The 24949-nt window shown below is 36.5% G+C and overlaps 1 protein-coding gene and 1 long non-coding RNA gene across 2 annotated transcripts; both read left to right on the top strand.

Annotated features, from left to right (window-relative positions):
• Window positions 1–5391: 5391 nt before the first annotated feature.
• Window positions 5392–24506, top strand: LOC117239570. Its single transcript, XR_004494486.1, has 3 exons — window positions 5392–5401; window positions 10670–10679; window positions 23589–24506. It is a non-coding gene; the product is annotated as an uncharacterized LOC117239570 (long non-coding RNA).
• On the top strand, window positions 21050–24506 carry LOC117239569 (zinc finger protein Noc). Its single transcript, XM_033505251.1, has 2 exons — window positions 21050–21692; window positions 22090–24506. Exons 1-2 carry the CDS (start codon window positions 21606–21608, stop codon window positions 23455–23457), a joined length of 1455 nt encoding a protein of 484 aa, XP_033361142.1. The 5' UTR covers window positions 21050–21605; the 3' UTR covers window positions 23458–24506.
• Window positions 24507–24949: the final 443 nt, after the last annotated feature.

The following is a 24949-nucleotide window of genomic DNA, read 5'->3' as shown; positions in this document are numbered from 1 at the left end:
TTTTAGTAAGTTCATGACTGTTCATAACCTATGATTCCTTGTTTCTAAGAAATCTTACAATTTAACGACTATATCGAAATAAAATCTAACAATAGTATAAAATCTTACAGCTAAATCTCGTTAATGAAAATATATACGAGTAGACAATTTTTAACAATACTCCTTTTTACAATGATTATCATCGATCCGTGACAGGATTCTATCGATCTGATGCATTCCTTCGAACCCGTTTCAAATATATTCCAATGATTCGAACAATCGCATAGGCGCCGACATCGAGGACAAGGGTAAATAACACGTGCAGGTTAAAGATTAAAAACTGGGAACCACTGGCAAACCACCTGCGCGTCAAGCTTTGGTGTATCCTTATTATAAATCCGGTAGATAATGACGACATGTTTATATTCTTCATTTGTATGCTAGACGAGGAACTGTTCGTAGCCGTACACCGAAGCCAGCCTGACTGGCTGACTGCTTAGCTTTGCTGACTGCAGTGACGTAGCAACGCTTCTTACTAGTTTCACCATTCAACTGAAATTTATGTATCCTCGCTAGTACGGTGCATTACAGTTATTCTCACGTAGCCAGGCAACCACTACAATTGCTGTGTTAGGACTTGGATACCGCTAAGATTCTCGAAATGGGGCCATTTGTATGGATGACATCTTAAGTTTTTCCAAGATAGGGTACGAAAGTTGGTTACCCGTACGCTTCGACCGTCTCGCGATAAATACAATTAACAGGGTTTCCACGAATGTTACACATTTCTAGAAGAAACGAACGTCGGTATCTGTAGCATTTAAGACAGACATCCAAGTGCTCGAAGAGTAACAACGGTAATAAAAGAGCGATCGTTCGTTGGAGAACCTCGAAAAGACGGTTTAAAAGATAGCGTAGTTCTATTGAAACTATTGAATGTGTATACCTTTTATATTCCTAACAAAGAAACTTGTGCGTTGCCGTCTTCGAGTCGTGTATTCTGTTCGTGTTACGAGTGACGAAGCCAAAGCGGAAGAGCGAACGTTGCTCCGTCAGTAATTAGGATTTATAAATTCCGGAGACCCGTAGTTGGCCGCAGCGATGGAAACGCGTTTGCTGCGTTCTCGATTTCGCGTCGAGTAGTTGCGTATTTCGAGGCAATATTCGTTTCTTTTTTCCTTTTCTTTTTCTTTTATACCCTGGTCATAAAGCACGAGATTCGTGCCACGGCGTAAAATAGCTTTATTATACAAAATACATGCAAATTATCTTATTTATGGTTATGGCCGCTAATTATATTGCGTGCTTATACACAAAATGTCAACGTGGCCAGAGCCGCAGCGCGAACGTGTAATACGTTTAACTTTTTACGAGGCAGTGCGATGCTTCGTATATACGCAGAGGGCTATACACGTAACGTATACGTTACAGGCTTAACGATCGCAAAATACCGACAGATACGTTCCCTCCGTATAGCAATATATGAGCATTACTGAGAGCAGTATTACCGAAAGGGATCAAAGTTAAAGAACAACCGCGGCATAGACGAACGGATAACAACCAAAAACCATTACGAATTTCAAACAATTTAGATGTTTTTTTAATATATGCTATTTTATTTAACATAGCAATGATGTAACAGTAGTTACAGCGAACAACGAAATTTCGTTTTAAGATAACGTTATTAAAATTTTCACGTCTAATAGGTATATGTAACGCGAAGCTAAGAGTGAAAATTCCTCACGAGATCAGATAATCAACTCGGAGAGCTATATACTTAGGTAGCTTGGATAAATCAGGATTTATATCGATTAATCAGGTGTCAACAACAGATATCAAAGATTGTATCGTAAACTATCATCGAAAAGCATTTTGCAAGATATTTTATTTGATTTCTCTTTATCTTTATGTAATGTAGGCATTACAATTTATTATAAAACGTTCTTTGTAATATATATAATATACATATTGTGTTATATATGTAGATTATATTATATATTGCCACGTATATATTATATAATATATTATGTTCTATATAAATTAATATGTATATATATGTTAATTTATAGAACAGAGTTACAGAGTTATTTACAGATATTTTTACTGTTTATTAACATTGCATTTCAGTAATCCGAAATTTTAACGATGTAAAGTGAAAAACTAGTTTCTGGAAAATAGGCTATACGTAGATACCTATTAAATAAATAAAGACGTAAGACTAATTGCCGACATGGTATTATTTAACGCGTATGTACGTTTAAAGCGTATAAGTATCTACAAAGTTCTAAAGGATCTTTTATAAAAAAAATTGTTACTGTAATTACTTGCAATTACGAAGTTGCATACACAATTTTTATCTACATGTACATTAACTCAATGATGAAGCCAAAGGTTACGATATATATGAATTTGAAAAAAGCATTTAATTTCATTACATCCGGCTGGAAAATGATATTTATCGAATTTGATTAAATAATGTTCTAAAGCGGCTGCAACTAGTCATTAAAGATAATTGGAATGACGTCTTATCGGCCATGATCTTTATTAAGTAAAATATTCTATTACCTATACTTGCATCGATATATTATGTACAATACATATACGCACAATATACGTACACGTGAGTATGTAAAGAATATTCTAGAAAGATATTAAAAAATGTAATTAACAAATATATGGAAGTTCTAATTACGCGTATTTAACAAATTACAAGGATAAGGAAAATTCACGTAAGCAGATACCTTTCAACGTGCATCCATCGCTGAACGCTTCACATTACGATAATTAACGTTTTCTTGGCATTCAATTTGCATAAGGTAGATGTATGTCAAATGGTAATAACATCGCATTCGTTTCAAGTACGTGGCAATAAAATGCTGATAGTGATGCTATGTACGTAGAGTACATTATGAATGTCAACAATGTTAACAATTCCCTATTTAATTATTGTGTTGGCAGCTGGTGACGCATGAAAATGACATTCGCCACCTAAAAGTACTAGATGATTCATCGATTAGATAGAAATATCATTGCATAATTCCACTGAAACGTATTGTTGCTTGCATCGTATATTATCCTGGATACTCGGCCGCATTTGTCAACCGTGACATCGACAGATATTGCGAGTCGCGATTGACCAGCATCTAACGCTTGAAAGTAAAAACTTACAACAGAGTATACCGTTCTATTCGACCTTAGTTTCGATGCATCTGTATATAACTCAATGACGTTGATGCAATTAATATCGCTGTCATGTTGTAATTACATATTCAGGCACGTGAAAATGTTTAAACCAAACGACTTACCAATTCAATCGGCATCGTACAGGTTATAAATGATCAAGCGTATCGACTCGAATTTACCTTTGAGAAACGATCAATCTTCACTGTGATCTTGATAAGCCGCCGAGTGTACGTAAATATACGTGGCATTTTCTTTTTCATGCTAGTGTCAATCCTTCCGTGCACGTGGTTGATAGTTTTGCTCATATTTTTCTAGAATACAGCGTTAAACTCAATCAGACATCTACTTCAAGTGACGTAACAATTTTTTTCCTGTTTACGTCATTTCATTAAACAATATAAAAAAAAAATGTTCGCTTTGTATTGTTTTCATTTTACGAATATCTTTCAGATAATCTAAAGAACGAAGTAAAGCCAATATTCGCATCGATTGTAATTTATTATCAAATATATTTTAGCCTTATACGATTGAAACTATAGAAAAAAATTGATAGAAATTATCAGAAACGTTAAATTAATCTAATCTAATTTTGTGTTCTAGAATATAATTGTACCGTATATCGCGTGTAGAAATTAGTTCGAGTTTTATCGTATAATACATTTTAGCGAAAGATAAATTTCAGGATAAAACGATCTTCCAATTTTACATCTTGTATTTTGTAGACAAAGTGTACAGGCAGTTCTTTTGTGTACACAAATGTGTACATTTTACCAAAATTTCTTTAAACTATAAGCAGCAAAAGCTATTATCTCGTGTGAAATGCAACAAGCAGCCTGACTGCTGTAAACAAGAGAATGTTGTTGCAAAGCTGACAGAAATATCGAAATCTCGTTTCAACGTCGTTGAACAGTTTCATTGATAGAACAATGTAAAGCAGCATTTTTATCGCGAGCGATAGTCGGCGATTTAATAAAATACAGCAAAATATTTCGTTGCCAGCTTTTGTAATTTTCCATTTCAAAGTTTGACACAGAGTGTCACAATCTACGGGTCGTATCGCGAAACATTTAACACAGTTAAACACGCGAATAAAGATGAAGCAGATACGAAAATAAATATGACCGAAACCCAAAGTGCATTCCAGACTCGAATACAAAATGACGTCCGTATCTAAACGGCACACGCTGTTATGGAACCAGTATCCACGATCTTCAATGTACCCGCACGAAATGTAGCCGTGCATTCGAAATCCACGACATAATACGTCTACCAGCATCGACTCTTAAAATACACGAACCAGCAGCTTGTTGTTCGTTGTTGGATTGGGGCCGAATAGGTTAGCTTGACAGCTCGTTTTCAAAATTTATAACATCGTAGTCTACGCGCACCGACAGTATTTCGGCAGGAATCGTGGAAAGCTTTTCGCGTGAAATTACCTTTAATCTTACTTGTTTTTATTTTCATTATATACCAATACAAAAAGCAATAATCCATCCCTACAAATACAAACACTACATCGAAGTCACTACTATGTCACGCTATTGCGATTCTCTGTCTTTTTTTTAACTTCTACCGAACTTTAAAAATACGATTGAACGGCTTAAGTAACGGTAAAAACCGTACCGAGTTGATAAAATACATTTAAATAACAATAATAATGAAAATAAGTTGGAAAATAAGATGATACAATATCGCAATTTCCATCTATGGTGTCCTCAAAACGTAATACTTACAATCTTTATTGTTATTTTATTTACTTTTATATAGAGCGTCTCGTATAATTCTGTTACACTTAATTACTCTCTTATTTGTCATGATACAAGAAGATGTTTCAAGACAAAGTTATTCTATTTCAATTTGAGTACCATCTCAATGTTGTATCTTCTGAGATTTTAATAATAGTAACGATTGTTTTAAACGGAATCACCTATTGTGGCGGATCGGTATCAACAGGAGGCCGACAGGTCGAGGCATCAACGCGGCGCAACACCTCCCGGGCGATCCTCTGGCACCAACCGTCAACACTAGAGGGCTACGACGACAACGAATCTGTTTAACTCACTAGCGGTCGAATATACGAGCGATTGATACAAATACCGCACCTAGCGAGACTCCCTCTACGTTTAAGGCAGGAATTACCGGGCATAGCCTTACTGACGAATCCACCGGTAGTCCCAGGGCGAAACGCACAACTCTCTTTTCATCCGTCACACTATTTTTTTGTTTATCATTTAAAAAGGTATGCTCAGAACGCATAGAGCCATGTACCATACCATGAGCTTGAAATGATCTGAACCACAAATTTCACAAGTAAATGATTGAAATGAGAGCTCATAGAAAATGATCGCATTATTTATTATTTTAATATATGCTCAAAGTGTTGCCCTTCAAACTCAATATGAAAACTTATTTAGGCGCGAAGCTAATGCATGTCAAGCTCTCTTTATTGTATTCGAACATATGCTTGCACAGGCGTTGGAAATACGCATTTGTATACCTGATGCCGTTGTCGGAACGTCGTTTCACACATTCAATCGATAAACAATGCGATTAACGTATTTATTTTGTTTCTGCAATTCATCTTTCGTGAGCTTCCACTTCAGTCATTTACTTGCGAAATTTTCGGCTCAGATCATTTCAGAATACCTTCACCTTTTTAATAGCAAACAAGAAAACACATCACCCCGTTAAAAAGACATTCCCACTATTAAAACCTCAGAAGATACGAGCTTGAAATGACATTCGCTCTCATAGGTTAACTTCCCTTCTAAAATACAATGACTTTATCTCTAAACATTTTTTCGTATCGTGACAAATAAGAGAGTAGTTAAGGGTAGCAGAGTTAAGTGGGACAGCCACTTACCATTGTATATGTACAGAGTGTATACAAAGTAAGTGCAAAGGCCACCACAGCGGGGTTCTACATCTTTGGATTGGTGGGCGGCATTTGTAAACAAAAGTGCGTCCTGGAAATTCAAAGCCAAATTTTGTTTGCTTACATCGTGTTGTATTCCCTGCGAAGACCAAGTTCTGTATTCTCGAATTTGGCTTTTGACTTCCCAGAGGAAATACCTAATTTTCGTTTTATTATATTTAAATATTGTTTACAAAAATTGGCAATGGTCGAAAGTAATAAGAAATAATTTCATCATTGATAATGGTTATCGGTAACAAAGAAAAAGTTCCATCATCGATAATGATTATCGGTAACAGAAAAATATTCCGTTATCGATGATGGTTATTGGTAACCAAAAAAAAAAAAATTCCCTCGTCGATATTGGTTACTGGTTACCGTAAACCACTGAAATTTAATCCATTTATAATGGTCTAAGCAGAACGTTTTAACATTTAAAGATTGATATTTTCTAATCATCTAATTTTTTTGAAAAATTTCTGTAACATCCAGCGATCGCTAGCCCTTCCAAAAATTCCAAATCTACCTTTTTGTCAATGACTCTTTTCATGAAAATTGCAGAAACTTCATGTAGAAACAACTATTTTTTATCCTTGAATAGACGCTCATATTGTACGTAGATATTTCAAGTGACGAGGAATAGGACATCAGAGGAAGAACATTTAAAGCAAACGAAAACATACAGGCAATGGTATTAATTGAATAAACGCAATCGGAGTCGCAGAGGTAGACCGTACTGATTTTCGCGAGATCAAAGACACAAAGAGGCCATGATTTCTGGTGGATAAGACGCCTCTGGCGTCGGTGCACCGTTGATAATAATCGAGAGTACGGTACGATTGCAATCCGAAAGAGGATCACAATAGAGTTAATTAAACATCTCAATAACAGACGGCTGCCCAAGGGTGATTAGGCATGCTGCGCGGTGACACAAGGACACAGGGAAACCGCCAGTGGCTATTGTACCCCTGCGGAGCAACCAGTCGCCGACAGAATACGACAGAGTCGCGAACAGAGGACAGAAACGAGCCTAGGAAGACCAAGAAAGAGAAGTACGTATATGGTATACCGGAGAAAGATCGTGGTGAAACCAAGTCGAGAAAAGGATGAGCAACCAATAGGGAGCTTGACAATGAGGAAAAGAGAGAGAGGAAGGAAACGAGAAAAGGGGAGGCAGGAGAAGAGATCGCAACAAGGAGAAAAGGAGAGAAGGAAAGCAACAACACAATGCAGGTGACAGCTTGCGCACCCCACAGACCCTGTCTCATCTCTTTTGTTCCTGGCGTTTCGTCGGCTTTCTTCCCCTTGACGGCAAGACAACCGTGGTCGCTGCGGCGTCTCAGTCTCATGTCGCACTGAAATTGCTCAAATGGAAACGAGTGTGTCATTCTCACTACGTCCGCCTGTCACTCGGAGCTGCGACTGCTTTCTCCTTCTCATCCTCCTCTCTTTCTCTTTCGTTATCCGTTTCTGTTTTCCTTTTCCATCATATCGTCTACTTATACATCTCCTGCTCTTTTGCTCACCTCAGTTTCGCGAAACGCGAATAGCGGCCATATTTACCGTCGCCACCAATGTTTACGATTTAAGAGTTTTTAACAAATACCTCCGTAGGTATCGATCTTTCGTCGTAATTACGCGTTATTCGTTTTCAATGTCTGTCGTTCCGCTTTGTTGTTTTTAACAAATTTCGCGCACCACGCAACAAGTATGCCAATATTTATTACTGGATTTAGTACTTACGTTACAATGTAATTGTCAACAAATTTCCTTCTAATACCATTGCATAATCCTTATTCGTTGACTAACTTTTTACTTGCAAAAAAGCTGTGGCATATCCTCTTTTTTAAATTACTGGCATTTGTAGAAAAATCGTTTATAAGAATGAGCTGAGCGGAAAATCAGATGTTTTGGATAGAAAATAATACGTACAAGAATTCATGGAATGCAAAAATCGCTATTACCGCGAATAGCAGAATCGGACAAAATCTAAGAAGAAAGGAAAGCAAGAAAAGAAATGATATTATTGGCTGTTTACGTAGCGAATGCTAAGGATCGAGGGCAAACGGATATCAGTTGAGTCGGTCATGAGATAAAAAGCGAAAACGCTCGGTCTAAATTATTGTCCTCTTGTGATGAAAGATAGGAAGGTGCGGAGCGGACGAGGGTCCGGAGATAAGTATCGCGCGTCGCGCGTCTCATTCAAGCCGGCAAACAGCGTTCGTTGTCAACGTGGTAGGTAGCGTGTTAGGCGACGATATACACGCGTTCCGTTAGTCAGCCGGTTAGAGACAAATGGACGTCCTGATTCGTGACTACCGATTCTACGTTGACTTATAATTGTAAACCTTCCGATTTTGCTTGCGATAAAAGTCCAGCAAAAGAGAAACATCTTCGAGGATGTTTCAGAACTATCAATTTCCGATACACGTGTAATCAACCTGTCTATGGATGATAATCTTCACGGGAAATGAAAACACAAAGATGTGTCACACATTGATCGAAGTTAATTCTTCTGCGTGAATCAGTTACGAATATCATAATTGTTAGTATAATAACATAAATATGCCGTACATTTCACGGGGGATGGGAACGAATAAATGGCATTATACTACATATGTAGATTCGTATTGATGTAATTTACGAAGCAATATGAAAAATGCATATCTTTTCGATATTATCGCTTCTGAGAATTTAAGATAGTTTAATGCATACGATTATCAATTTTGAATATTTTGAATATTTTGAACGTATACCTAAATCTATTTTATATATGTAGTTGTGTCTTATATATGATATTAAATTATAATTAAAGATACCGTGTAATATTTTACATGTTTTAACAACATCTTCACAGAACGCTGACTAATAAATTTTACTGAACATCTGTGATCAAAAATATAAAAGTATTCGTGAAACTATAAAGTTTCGAATAAAGAATGTTTAAAACCAAAATGGAAACAATCAGAATATAAAAAAGGGAAATAATCTATAATAGAATACGTCAAGTGGATTATAACATATCATCAAGTTCGGATTACTAATCTAACTCTTTATTAACTTTCATATTATGTGAAACATCTAGGGTAAATAACACAATCTTTGCAAAATGATTAAAGGAAGTCCTAATAAACATGGATCGAAAAATTAATAGCTTCAAAGTCATAAACAATTTTTTATTTCGGTCGGAGCGAGTGGAATTTTGCGTCTACATTGAATTATTGCAAATTAGTCAGTGTAAGTTAATTTGCTATATGCAACTTATAATAAATTTTCAAATAATTACATCTACACATACACTAAAGCATGACTGATTTAAAGTTAGGTATATATATAAGCGGCCAAAGTGATTCCCATAATTCGAAGAAATATTACATCACATGTCTTGTGCTTTATTCACAAATCAATCACTGATATTTAAATATTTCAACCACTGATAATATACTTAGTCAGAATTTTGAACTTTGACTAACTATAAATCAAAGTCACTTCGCATAAAAAAAAACATAAAATAATAATCCTTAGGTCGTTAAATATTCTGAGGTTAATAAAAAGTCAATCGTATCAGATAAAAATAAAAAAATAAGCTCGCTATTTAAGGAATAGGCGTAATCTCCAAATCTTTAATATAGCTGTATTCACTAAAAGACTGCCTGCTTAATATTCTTTATATTATGGATTCCTTTATAAAACTTTATGGAACTTTCATCAGTTGTATTTTTTCGAATCTATAAAAATATTATATGTGTTTAAATTAAAATAACTCCTATTACCGTATTTTACGAAAGGAGACATAAACCATATTAACACATTGAAAATAAATCATTTTCCAAACTCTTCTAATCGTTACTGGCTATCTAAAGACTGAAGCAATAAGAGGAAACAAACTTATCTTTTGACTACGCTTGAGTTTTACATAACTCAATAATAATTAAACGAAATTCTTTATCTGTAAATCTGATTTTGTTGTGATATTCGAAAGTTATACACTGTACATATCTCTTGATTACAAATCTTGCGATTTCGCGATACTTCACAATATCGATAAATGACTTTCTCCTCTTCTCTATGTTGCATAACTTATATTTAAGTTTATAACTCGTTTATAACACGAATTATAAACGCGTACGAGTGATTCGACCAATTCTTTTTATTCGTGTAATCGCGTTACATTCTGCATGACACGACAGTAAAAATACTTTATTTCGTCTTTCAAGAAGCAGCGCGAAAAAACAGGAAAGTATGTTCACTGTTTTGTAGAAAAACATATCACACAGAACTCATCTCCATTTTCCGCGGCTTCGGCGAACTGTTCGGTAGCTGATAAATCACGGCTGTCATACGCCAGGTGTCGTACATCAGGATGAAAACGCGTTCTACGTCGCCGGCAACGTTATGTCTGCTACACGAATCCGATTTTACGCACATCCCAACGACAAATACAAATTACACGGGATCTCACGAGGCACTCGTGTTTTACGCCTTGGCAGGCGCAATTCTCTGGATTCGCAATGGGGTAAAATTCACCCCCTTCTTCCTTTTCGTTGCGATACCTTCAAACGCATGTGATGTGCGCGCATGAGACTCGTACAGATATATATAGGTACATACCTAAGTACGTGTCAGTGGTATTACATGCTACCTATCACCAGTTTCCTTCGATCTGTGTATGTATACATGCTTATGGGTTGTTTGACGGAGATTCGATTTAAACGTGTCACCGTGTGTGCGTCTTTTTACGAGCAACGTGCATGGAGCTAGTTTGCTTAGTATACGTATCAGACGGCATGTTCTTGAATACGTTGGCAGTACGGTTTATGCGCCGATCTCTCAGTCCGTTTCCCCCGGTCTGGCCGCAGTTGTGCGTTTGTGTGAAGTTCACGACCACGGCTCTTGTACGGCTCGTCTCTCCTCATCAAAGAAGCGCGTTGTACAGACACAGCAAGCAACACTCGTACAACTCGGAATATAAACAAAATTTACCCATGGACAACACACGTGCGTTTGTCATATTTCAAAACCCGACGTATTCCCCTTCTCTATGTTCGCGTCGCCAGTAATTTCAGCGTTGTACCATGCCGACTTTGAAGGCGGCTTGTGTAAAAACGCGCGTAAAAAACTGTTAATGCCTGTACGTCGTGTTTGTCTCTGCCAGGATATTTCGTTAACATGCGTCACTCCATTTGAAATTTCAACTTGAAAATGAAGGAACTACGAATTCTGTCCATTCGACCATATAAGAATAAAACAAATTCTCGACACGATTTTATATATGTGTAGTACGATAAAGTTTTCAGTTAAATTCAATCAGATATTACCTGTTTCGACAAAAAATTAACTGGGCTGCGAACATATATCTATTTTTGACCAGAAAAAATAATATCGTCTCACCATCTTTCAATAATTAACTGTCACCGAATTTCCATTCAGAATTCACTTTTTCTAAGGCTCCGTCTCTACTGAAGCAACAATGAACGACTTTCTGTTATCTGTCGCCTCTTGTTGCATGTTCCAAAACATTTCCGACAAACAGCACCTTTTAGAAACACTTCGCTCATACCAAAGTAACATGCGTCGACTTCTTCAAGAAACATGAAACAGCGACAAACATTTGCTCGACATCGTCTTAGTGAAAACGGGACTTTAAAATGGTAACGTCATTTATCTTTCTCTAAAACCTTGAATAAAATCGTTTATCTTGTCATATATTTAATATAATGTAAATAACGATTAACTATAATAAAAGTGCAGACTCGATTGTATAGGGTGTAAAGGAATTCTAAATACGTTACAATAATCCTGTTTATCTTCGGATTGCTGGAAATCGGCTAAGAGAAGACAACAAAGTTGTCCTTGACCCTGAAATTTAAGAATAAACTCTTTTTATTACCATGACGACTAAGCTCGTCAGAAGAACCGTATGTCGTAACTAAACTACTTTCTTGAAAAAAGATGTTAAACTTTCAATACTCTTTAGACTGACTTCATTTGCAATTTCATTTGCAATACGTTCACATGTCACGATCAGACAGAAAGTGAATAGGTATTTATTGGAAAAAAGAAATCAACATTTTAAATATTTGTTTAAATCGTAGAGCGAAACTTTAAGTATATACATATGTATGTGTGTACGTATTTGGTTCTTTGATTTCATGTATCCGTGGAAACGTGAAGGAGGAACAAAATCACATTTTGGTCAATTAATCCGTATAATAAGCACGTCGCGTTTCCTGTCACTGAGTAGCGTGAAACAGTTAGGATCGGCTGTCACGATAGGTTTTCATGTTCCAATGGTTTCCCTGGTGCAGGGAGACGACATATTGGTCGAGAGTGCGGGAGGCGACGTCTAGCATCGAATGAGAGACGGGTGTCGTGTTGAAAGCAGACGGCCGAGTGACGAGATGCCAGGACTTCTCCTACCGTAGAAGACAAGATGTCGTCTCTGATTACACACAGCTCTTCCAAAATTCCGAGCGAAGTCGAGAAAAACGTATTACCCTCGTGTTCGCTCCGAAACGAAACGATATTACTGCCCTATTGACAACATTTTCTGTATTTTACGTTATTATTTACTACTGTATTGGAACATCAAATCGTATGTGGTTGAAATCTTAAAATCAAGTTATAGATATGCTAATAAATGTAAATACATCAGTATCTACTTAAGGCAACAAAAAAACTAGGAAATAAATAAAAACTTACGAAATGGCGCTAATAGAAATAAGAAAATATAAAGATATATTACTAATTAGTAAGTGTTGGTCAATATGAAACAATTACTTACCGAAGTCGAAGTCAAATTCGCTGATCGTATCGCTGTATTCCTGAACGTGTATATTTAAATGATGCAGATTGAAACCTTTTACATTTCTCAATAATTCACGATCCATACAAATAAATATGTATAAAGATATGTTCTCTTCTGTGTGATTCTTAGGATAATAAAAACGTAACAGAAATGTACTAAAAAAAATTGCAGAGTATTAAAATTTAAAAAATGGTAAACGAAAATAAAGAAGATTCTAAGTATATAAATAAATAAATGTGTACACACAATGATAGATACTTACAAATTTACGATCGCATGATTTGAAAGGCATTAGGATTATTGAGAAGATAACAGTCGCGTAATTACGATACGTTGTTAGATCTGTAATGATTTTCACGTGTACTAATAGTAACGATACTCGGTTCATTCGGAACAACGATTCATCATCCATGCGCGAAACAATTTAACAGTCACGTTCGCATCGAAACCGATAGCTTGGCATATTATACCGTCGAGTAAACGTATCATCAGGAATCAGGACTCCTATTTTAATAACACGATTTGGGCAGGGCGTTCGTTCCCTCAGCATTGTCATTACATGGTGGCCGTTGGGTCATTTCGTCCGAAATAATTAGCGGTCCCAGGTCTTGTCCCAGAAGAGAGGGTTGGGATGTAAGGATAATGGCAGGGTGCCCTCTCCGATAATACCAGCGAGAACGTAGCTGAGAACGAATTCAACCAGAAGACGGGGGAATTAGTCACACGACGTAACCTCGTCTAAGAGAATCTAAAACTATTCGACATATTAACAACCGCAATGTTACCGCACCACATAAATAGAGGGCTCTGAATGCCGACTTTTCGGAAATAAAATTGCTAAATCGTGTATACTTTATAGCCATAATCATCCTTATTCTTTCCCTCCTCGTCTTGTCTCTTGATATGATTTAACGTAGACTTGTTTATCGAAAGCAATGTCATTACGGTATATGAAGGAGCTCGTAAAAATACGCAATGCATTTGCGTGCTACTATAGATAATCTGCGAATTTTTACTGCACGACTGGTTAAATAGGCAACTATTTTCCCACTTCTAGCTTAATAGACGTGATCTAGGTTACCTTTGTATACAGGGCAATAAAAAGAAAAACCTACACAATAAGATTTATCCTTTCGATATAAACTTTTACATTACGAGCCTTCGAAGTCGTAAATAAACTTTTTCATAATCGATTGTATGTAAATAGAGAAATTGATTTATATAGATTCTTTCTTGTGGAATAATTTAAAGCCTTTAGTATAGAGTAACGATAGTCGATCTATGATTATAGAAAATAATTGTTATATGGATAAAAGATATAACAAAAATGCAAGTACTTGAAAATTACTTTTATGTCGAAAAATATAAGCCTTGCATTGAATTAAATATTGTAAGTGCCAAAATAGATTTTTATGTTCTCTGTTTTTAAAATTCGTTTAAACACATATGCATAAAATCTTAGAATCTTTTTTCCTTTCTGTCTTATCGCATTATATATGGTTTCAAACTGTATAGTATGAATAATGGCGTGGATACAACCAGGCTATAATTGAATACCAACACCAACTGACGTCTTATTGTTAAGGTAATAGATCTATTTAGGATAAGTACTGCATTCTATTCTAGGATATCGTGTAATAAAGAAGAATTATGATTTATGACTACCGGTTTTACTTTAGAAAAAAAAACTATAAATATTAATTAATATTTCAACAAACTGGGTAATGAAGAAGAGAAATTGTAATATGAATATAAATTTATACATATATATTTCATATTTCTGTTCATATTTCTGTTATGTGTGTAATTCTTTTATTCTGGCATCCAAAATATAATTGTATATACACTATACATGCTTTACCGACCGACGATCTTATAGTTTTGCAATTAAATAGTTTTGAAATTTTTATAGCCATTTGCAAAAAAAAAACTTTTACTTCGATGATTTAAGAACGTTGATATACACACGTATATATATAATACGTCTATACATATGTATAACAATTTTTATTCGAAATTTACTTCAAACGTGTATCGTTAAACATACAATACATTAAAAATTCTACACGGATATGACAGAATAATTAAAGAAACATCGTAGAAAGATAGAAAAAATCGCCCAGAGAATCCAGATACATATGTCAACACGCCGCAATAGATTTGCATGTTGTAGCCGGACGCTATTGTAATAGTATTACGTTTAGCGTATTTTTTCTCTGTCCACGTTTTTATCCGACGTTTTGGAGAAAATCTGTACGTGGACCTTACCGCCAACATAAAAATGCAGGTCGTGCACGCCTGCGCAATTGCGCATTGGCTGGGTGACCCGACACGAGTGTTTTATGGCCGACAGTTTTGTGTGTTCCGAGTAGGCATTATTTTTCTTTCTAAACTCCGTTATACCTGGAACAATGGAGAGATTAAAACATAAAATATGATCCCCAGGGTATAGTTCGGAGTGGAGATCGGAGGATGGCGGCGCATAGTGCCTATAATAAATTCGATATACCTGAAGCTCCCTTTCGAATGACCTTTTTTTCGTCAGGTGCGATACAGTGGCACCTCGAGTTAATTCACTCCAAAGTCTCAGAAATCAATCTGTATTCAACAAGCGTGTTTTTCAAAATACTACACGGAGAACGTTACAGACGTAAATGCAAAATAAGAAAAAAATTCTTGCAGAGACCTTTCTTAATTTTCATCTCATCGCTCTATGACTGGATCAATAAATTGAATGCGCTTTTTTATAAGAAATCACAAAAGATACGGTACAAATAAGTACATAATACATTTTGCTACGGACATATCTTCTCGTATGTATCCATATGATAAATATGTAATATATGAATACATTACATGTTGATACCGTGTTTATAACAATGAAAGTTCATACAAAAATAAACGTATCACGAATAAAATATATCATTGTGTGCACGAGTGAGATACATCACAAAATCGCATACTATGTGCAATTTACTTACCATACTAACTTACTACAATTATGTATATACTGATTTTACCATTATTATACAAATTTAATATGATTTATATAAGCGTCCCGGCTTTTCAGTATGCTGAATATGATTTATGTCTCCATCTTCGTGTTTCGTCTTGCTTCATTCATATTAATAAGCGTATAAACAGACATTTGTGCTTCAAGTAATTAAGAGATTTATAGTAGATCGAATTAGCATTAAACGCTTCGATAATTACCTATGTAACTACGTCAAATGTTTAGATAATCAACAAAGAACCATGATTTTCCGTGGTATAGATTGAAGTTATTACATTAATTATGAACAGTAATCGAAAGATTTTTGTAGCAAATTGGATATTCCGTTTTTTACATTGTCTATATACAATTATAATTTTATAATTAATAAATGATTCTTAACACATTGACATTCGCGACGATTTTTCATCATACAAACACATTACATACACTTTCAACAAGTCATTTAATCGTTAAGCCGCTATTATTGATTGACACTGATAAACCTATTTGATCGAAAATATATATGTACAAGGTAATCGATGTAGAAAGACGATTGACGAATTGTCACTTCGTCCACCATCTCAATTAAGTTATATAAGTCGATAAAATAATTATGTATCACACTTATTACTTGAAGCTAGATATTATACAGTGATACCGTCCCATTAAATTTTAACTGCAATTTTACATTTCGTATTCATATTTTATAATTTTTAAGATTAAGATATATAATGTTATTCTACAATTTTATTCTTAAATTATCCATCTATCTATTTTAAAAAATCCAAAGAAACATCTTATCGAAAAATAATCAAAAGAATAAATAGTATCTATCATCATACATTAGAATGTTTGTAATATTACGAAATACGTGGCATTTACGTAATAACGTTTGAAACAAGGTAAGTATTTTCCACGCATTATATAAATTCATTTTACGATTTCTTGTACTTCTTAATACATTCTATTGTTAGACGATTAAAATAAATGGATTCCGTAATAAAATCCAAGCTCGACTAATCTGCAAAATTCAATCTTGAAAAATACTAATAGATTGGTGAGATGGACGCAGTGATGAAATGAGAAGAAATGTCCCGTAGCATGAATAGCAAAATGCAGAATGCATAATAGAATTGAAAGGAAGAACGAAAGTGGTCGTTCAAGAGGAGGAAAGCATCCTATTACACGATTCGTTTTTCCATAAAAGCAAATGTCTTTTGGCTAGCGGCGAAGATAGTTTGCAATAGTGGTTGGTCCGGGTCGCGGCCGTATCGTCGCGCCGGACCGAGGACGCTCTTGTATTTGTCGAATACGAAGTCACGTACCGAATACATTATCGGGTGGAATACGGTCTATGCATGTGAAGGTTGAAAAGCAGGCATGCAGGCAGGCAGGCAGGCAGGCAGGCGGGCAGGCTGAGAGCAAGCTAGCTGGCGGACAGACGGACAGACGGACGAACGAACGAACGGACGGGTGGGTGACTATATTGATTGTGTAGCCGGCTGACAGCGACAGTGACATATGTCACCGAGGCTTCTCGTTATCGCTGATTTAAACATGAGGCAACGAGGCCCTTGCCGAGTTGTCTGCGCTGCACCAGCTTCGTATTTCTGTCTACGTCTCCATCCCTCCCTCCAGCCCCTGTTATTATTATTGCCGCACATATTTTTTTCTCTTCCTCTTTCCTGGTCAATGTATTGACTGTCACATTGTCGGAAGCCTGACGACGTGACCTTTTTGATCACCGTACCGATGAAACGCCATGTCAGAAATAATTACGAGCTAGTCGCACGCAGCTATGTTGTTGTTGCTTGAGCGCTCGTTACTGTTATTATCACTCACGCGCCGTATAATATTGCACCAAATAACAGTTTTTCCCAGAGCCATACGACATATATTGTGATTTCATCGAATATTTGACATTGAATCATGACATTTCAAATGACACTGTTTGTTTAAAAAAGAATTTAATTTTCCTATCCCCTATTTCAATAAACAATATATTGTTGTGTCTAATATAGGAACTCGTAAATTTGAAGATAAACGTATGACAAACAGGTCACATTTTGGCGGAAGTTGCTACAACATAGATTGTATTGGAAAGCAACGATACGTACATAATCACGTAGCGCCCCCCTGTCATTTCGTGCTTCGAGTTCGATATATAAGAAGTAAGGGATGAGGCGAAGGGAGAAGAAAGAAGACTGCTATGATTTATTACCGGCCGCAAATTCTGTTTCTCCTCTGTGCACGCCAACTGCGTTTGCGTTCATCCATCTTTTTCCCTTTCACGGCTCACCGAGCAACTTTTCCCCAGCCTCCCCTCTCCTTCTTCCTTCACCCTCTTTGTTCCGCGCCATCTCTCAAAGTGACTGACTGCCTCCTTTATTATCCGCTTGTCAGCATTTTTACACTTTTATCCAGCGTTCTAGTATCTATTGTCCCCGAAGCGAATTCGTTTGGTCACAATACGTCATGAAGAACGATCATCCTGAAGTATTACTAAAGTATTGTTGAATCTTGTTGAAAATAGCGGTGATGTTTGAAAAGCTATTGCGGTCTAATGTCTGATTCGAATTGACGCATGGATTATAAATTATATACTTCGTAAGCGTTCTTTGGCTTTCGAAATGGAAAAATGGAGGACAGCTGCCGTTTCCAGGCCAATGCACGTTCACTAGTAGCCAGTCTTATCCATTTCCATATATTTAAATATAAACAATTCTAAAAACTATTTTTCTTAGAAAATGATTTATAGAAACTTCTTTTGTCATCGAACTTCAAGATAAATATAATTGCATCTTATATATCGATTGACACGTCATGCTATTCTTCCAAATTCATAAAATATAATTTTTATTATTGTTTGTGATTCTTCATTCCCACTTGACATTTTTATAACACAGCCCATAAAAGCTTTTACGATGGGCAAAATTTCCCAATTTCTTAAATCTATTTACAGGCAGGTATGACTAACCAGTACCCTAATGCCAGTCTGTAATAGCTCGGAAAATTATAGCCTAATCATAATAAATGTTATCTATCATTTCATGTATTTTATTTATCGCATTACCTACTTATATTACCTTCCTTTCTCTCGCTCATTTTACAACTACTGTAAACTAGAAAGGGTTTGTGTACGCATTATATTACTGTTACTTAAATTACTTCACAATAGCATTATTGTTACGTTATTAGAAGGACATTTTCATAAAACTGGCATGATCTATATCTATATTTATTAAATTTATTGTTTGCATACATGTATACATTTTCCTACGATTAACGAAATAATGCATATTTCACATCAGATGCAATTAGCATTGCATTTTACATAATAAACATTGTTTATGTCACTGCATCTGTCAGTAACACATCAAAGCTGAATCTTTATCCGTCTGGTAGCTGACGTTTTGAAATCTCCGAAACGTGGACTGAAGGAGCGGCGGAGATGAAAGAGAACTATATTAGCCGTAAACTCATCCGTCAGCGTCAAAACGTCAAAGACTTGCCATTGGGGTATTAACGGCGCCATAACTTCAGAGAAACAGAACAGGAGAAAGGAGAGCGGAGGAATGAGAGGGATACAGAAAGTCAAAGATATAGAATGGAAGTAGAACTCCCAAAGACCTTTATTTCTTCTGGGAAATATTACACGATAGAAAGATTTAATATTACCTTGTATCCCACTGTTTAGTTGAAAATGGAAGTTCAACGGATATAGACGCAATCATTCTTATTAGTAGACTTTCACTATTATTTATCATTATTCTTAGATTTGTTTAATACGTTACGATCTTAACTATGCAATAGCAAATTGTAATAATGTGTGTGAGATTAGACATAATTAATATACTATAATTGTTGTTCGTTTCACCCTTCACAAATAGAGTACGCATGATAAATATGTACAGAATGTTATTAAAATTCTTAAAGTAATTTCTTATATATCTACATATCTACATATTTCTAAATCAGCAACAAATATGGTTCTATATTTTTATTCTTTTTTTTTATTTGTTTCTATTGGAAGTTGACCTAAAATTGAAACTTTACATAGGACACTTTGCGTTTAAAATTGATTATATTTTATTATGTATTATACCATTTCGAAACTCCAAAAACATTATGAATTTAAATTTAAACTGCAACTGACATAACTGTATACATTTCTCAGACACTATTCGCGTACATTTCTACACAAAGTGTTTCTCGGGCTAATTATTGCTTACCGCGATTATGCGGTCTACGTAGCCAGCGTGTGGATATTGTCATAATTCGTTGTAATTACCTTGTAACATAACTGCTTCACCGATCGCTTTATCTTACTTAAAGTCATACCGCGTGAAATGGCCACAATCCCCTAACCGCGCGGAACGTTTGAGTTTCAACGCAGCTGGTATTCAAGTTTTTTAATGGCCACGTTTGGCGGGTGCAGCAGTCACGATGCGTAGCTTTTATTAATACACAGTACAGAACACACGTTTGTTTTAAAGGTTTCGCATAAATACTATTGCGACCATATTGCGAAAGCAGTTTCTATGAGTCGTGAAAACGGTATTTTTCTTCCAACTAATACATTATTGATTACATATTATGATAAATTATGACAGTTAGCCAGCTAAAGTAGAAATCAAAACGCATCTTGTTGTGTTTGGAAAATAATTTATAGCGGAAATTCGCAACGAAAATTTCAAAGACGTTTATTTAAAAGTAATGCCAGCGCTTGTGTTTGTTCGTTATATTTTGGTAGAATGACAATTCCTCGAAACGTGTACATTCCATTACTTTACATTATTTAACGGTGTTATCTTAGCACGGAAGTCAGAAGAGATCAGTAGCTCGAATCGTTTAGTATCCGGTGAGTCAGTATGCGACAAAGTCGAGGCGCGGTTGGGGCGATAATTAAAACGCTTTTACAAAACTGTAGGCAAACAGCGCTTAAGTGGCTGTCATTCGTTACCCCGTGGGCTGTGGCAAGTCGGTAAGTCGCTGAGCGAGCAATCAATCACCCGACATTCCCTTCCCCACCGACCCATTACATTTCTATTTTGAAAGCTGCTTATTAAGCGGGGCCGGTCGGAGAGACAGACAGGTTTCACGGTATAAAATATCGGGTTGCCGTGGTGGCAGGGACGGTTCCGTGTCGAGGTAGCTATGGTAGGCAAACTGGAAGGGGTGTGCAGAGTGAGGGGATGGAAGAGGAGAAGAGAGAGAGAGGGGGGATGGACGGCTGTAAAAGCGGTGAAATATCAAAGCCGGGATGGGAGCTGTCATCGTCGGGCCAACATCATGGGTGGCGTGTTGAATTAGAATGCCTTCCCACACCCCACACAGGGCCAAACCCCACCGCAATTCTCCCACCATAATCCTTCGACTAGAACTGGTGGGGACGACAAGAGAGGACAGGTTATACACCCTGGCTTGCCGAAGAAGGAGGGGTAGAGAGCGGATCGTGTCGCCAGGCGGCGTTGCGGTCGCATTCCACTTCGTGCACCGAACAGCTCCGTCGAGAGCTGCCACTATTTTCCTGGATTCCACTTGGTGTACATCGTTTGCGTTTAATCGTTTCATATCACGGAGAGATTGATCAACTAACGCGTATACCGAAACTGTGCCCCGGAATATTTAAAACGTTTACGTTCATCAGTTTGTTCCTGTTTCGTGATTTGTGAAGATTTACTTGTAGTTTTGTGCAGTGATTGGCTTAATAAGTGTAAAACCAAATGGTTGTCCTCGAGGAAGGCGGTATGCTGACTACTGGACACAATCAATATCTACAACCGGATTATCTTTCTCCGCTTCCAACTACGGTTAGTATATGCTTCAAAAAAATATTGTTTTTGATAAACAATTTTTAAATTATTTAATTACGGATGCAGTGAAGGAAGTGGAGTACTATAGTTTTTACATTGTTCTATTTCTTTTTGTTATTTTGCATATAAATTAAAATTAACAACGTTATTTTTTATGGAAAATCGAATGAATTCCGTTTGAATATTCAAAAATAAGATGTTTCATTTGTTTGTCGTATACCGACGGTACACGATGTCCGACGGGTTGCTGTACACTAACTTATTCGACTTTTTCTTGTGTATTTCATAAAATAATAAATGTTTCACGATATTACGTTCAAAGTTTTAGTATGTATTTATACAATACCAAACATCGATATTGATTTGTAACGAGTTGCACAACTTTATTTTACAGTTGGATGCGAAGAAGAGTCCTTTAGCTTTATTGGCCCAAACATGCAGTCAGATAGGGGCTGATTCTCCAACAAAGCCTTTGATTTCTCCGCTGGATAAAACGCCGAAGAGCATGAATACCGGTACAAACGCAAAATCTCCACCAGCTGCAAAGTTGGAACGGAGTAGTACACGCAGCAGCCCGTCGGACGGGAAATCCTTGGCTTTTAAACCTTACGAAACTAATGTTGTTTCGAAAAAATCTACTGACGAAAGTAGACCTGCGTCGAAAGCAAGTGTTCACAGTGTTAGTGGTCAAGAGAGTGTAAGTGTGAGTGATACCAGTCACACAGAAAAAAAGTCATCGGGAAATCGTACGCCCGTCGGCCGAAAGTCAGCCTCTCCCGCGACTCAAGCGACAGCGACGGCAAGCACCACTCCATCCACTGATCGGAAGACACCGGCGGATCGGGACAAAACCGATGGATCGCCACGTAATAACAACAATGGTACTAGCCCGATCATTAGATCAGGCATGGAGATTCTTTCTGGCAGTCATACAAAGGAATCGAACTTGGGTGCATATAAGCCTAGTCTTCCGGGATTTTCTGGAAACCCACTCTGTTGCCCACCTGGATTGGCAGAAAATCCAGCGTTTAGACCACCGTTTGCTGGTGCATCTCCCTTTTCACATCATCACGCTGCAGCAGCAGCTCTTTTGGGTTATCCATCAAGTACTCCGACAGGTGGAAACCCTTATCTGAGTTACGCTCGTGTCAAGACTCCGGCCGGTGGAGAGGCCCTAGTACCGGTTTGTAAGGATCCTTACTGTACTGGTTGCCAATATAGTATGCACAGCGCGCAGCTAATGATGAGTACTGGAACTTGTCCGAGTGGATGTACACAATGTGATCATCAAAAGTACGGTTTGGCAATGGCATTGTCATCGTTTGGTCCTATGGCTCCACCGTCGCTTTCTTACCCGTCCACATTAACCGGTGGTAGACCATACGTTTGTAATTGGATCGCTGGCGATTCTTATTGTGGAAAGCGATTTACTACATCGGAAGAGCTTCTTCAGCATCTTCGTAGCCACACAAGTTTAACCGGTGGCGATCATGCGTCGTCTTCAGCCGCTTTACTCAGCAATCCACATCCGCATCCTTTGCTCTCGCCGTCGGCAGCTTTACATCGTGCGAGCGGCGGGTCTTACCCGACGCCTTCTCTGAGTCCGTTGAGCGCCAGATATCACCCATACGGAAAGCCACCGACGGGACCTCTTCCAGCCTCGCTCGCCGCATCACCTTATAGCGCTTTCAACGCATTAGGACCTTATTATTCTCCATACGCGATCTACGGCCAGCGAATTGGTGCTGCAGTACATCCTTAAACTGGTGCTCCGGTGTAAACATTTTCAGTGTACAGTCTACAATAGTGTAAAATAGGAAATTGTCAAAATGAGCTTTTGACAATCTGTTGTGTAAATAATTAAACGTGTATAATATAAATTTATTTAAAAAGATACCTATATATATATACAACATGTGTGTATAAATTCAAGATTACAATTAAAGTTTATAAAGATATCTTGTGACTTTAACGTTTCACCATCAAATCATTCTTTGCGGAAAACCTATATTAACGTACCTCCTAACGTTTGATCATTATGTAGGGAAGAACATGTACACTGTGGATAGACACCTTAGACATCTTCGAATCGATAGGAATGTTTCTATACGGCACATTACTGCGTAAAGTATTTTGATCTTTGTAACCAAGTTCAAAAACCTATGGATAAGTAGCAAAAACGCCATACGTAGCGAAATTTTCGAGTGCTAATTAATTTTCATGTTTAATGGGAAACATTCGCTTGTTTCTTAATTGTGTTTGAAGTTTAAAGTGATACAATTAGTCGTACGGAAACAGTGTTAGGTGTTGATGAAAATCGTAGACTTATGTAGCGATACTCATTAATCGCTTTCTTCTATGATAGTGACGATAGTCTGATGGCGTGAATCTTGAAACGGTCGTGCATGTTCTAATGTCCACAATGTAACTGTGATATTACGCTATTTTTTCGAAAAAATAATAGGTGATAACATTAATGATGGTATCTAAACTATATCTATAATGAAGTGTATCGTCTAACTTATTCGTATCGTTTGTATAAGTGACAGATTGTAAAAGTGATGAAACTAAGAAAGAAATGTGCTTATTATTTCCTCTGAATTTCCGAATGCAGTTATTATAAACGGAATAATTAACAATACTTTACATTTATTCAGAAATACATTGGATTTTTATTCTTCGTTGTGTAAAGTACTCTGATTGAACGAACATAATGTATGATAGACATTATTTGCACTGTAAATATCTCTTGTAAATATCGTTGAGTTTCCATACCGCTTTAATAAAAACAATGTTTGTGAAATCATTAAATTTGTCTTCTTATTAATACATTCTCCATACTCATTGCTTATTTAATTCTTTTTCATTCGAATAAAACTTATTTTAATAGAAATTACTATTTATTATTTTTTACGTTTGTATAATAAAATAATTTTTATTATCATTTCGTTAGAAAAAATATTTTCGTATCTCATGTGACATACTTTGCAGTACTGAATCTTTTTTATTACTATTGATCTACATATTTTTCTGTTAAGTTACTAGCTCTGGTAGACCACAAATTAAAGATATTATGCTTTAATAATATAGTCCCCTGTGACTTAACGTCAAAAGTTTAGGTCATTTAAAATGAGCATATGTTGGAATAGTTTTGTAATCGTACCAATTGAATATATCAAAAGTATTAATGCGAGTACAAAATTAAAAACTGAAGAGAAATAGTAGGAAAAGTAGAAGACGACAAAGAAGAGGCA

This window comes from Bombus vosnesenskii, unplaced genomic scaffold (assembly GCF_011952255.1).
Source record: "Bombus vosnesenskii isolate JDL3184/JDL3185 unplaced genomic scaffold, Bvos_JDL3184-5_v1.1 scf7180000014105, whole genome shotgun sequence".
Classification (NCBI taxonomy): Eukaryota; Metazoa; Arthropoda; class Insecta; order Hymenoptera; family Apidae; genus Bombus; species Bombus vosnesenskii.
Note: the sequence above shows the minus strand (reverse complement) of the source record. Positions and strands in the feature narration are given on the sequence as shown.

Excerpts from the sequence above, each read along its gene's own strand:
- LOC117239569 (XM_033505251.1), top strand. The coding sequence starts at position 21,606 with ATGGTTGTCCTCGAGGAAGGCGGTATGCTGACTACTGGACACAATCAA. Across the intron at positions 21,693-22,089 it reads TTTCTCCGCTTCCAACTACG|TTGGATGCGAAGAAGAGTCC; the intron begins GTTAGTATATGC and ends TTTATTTTACAG.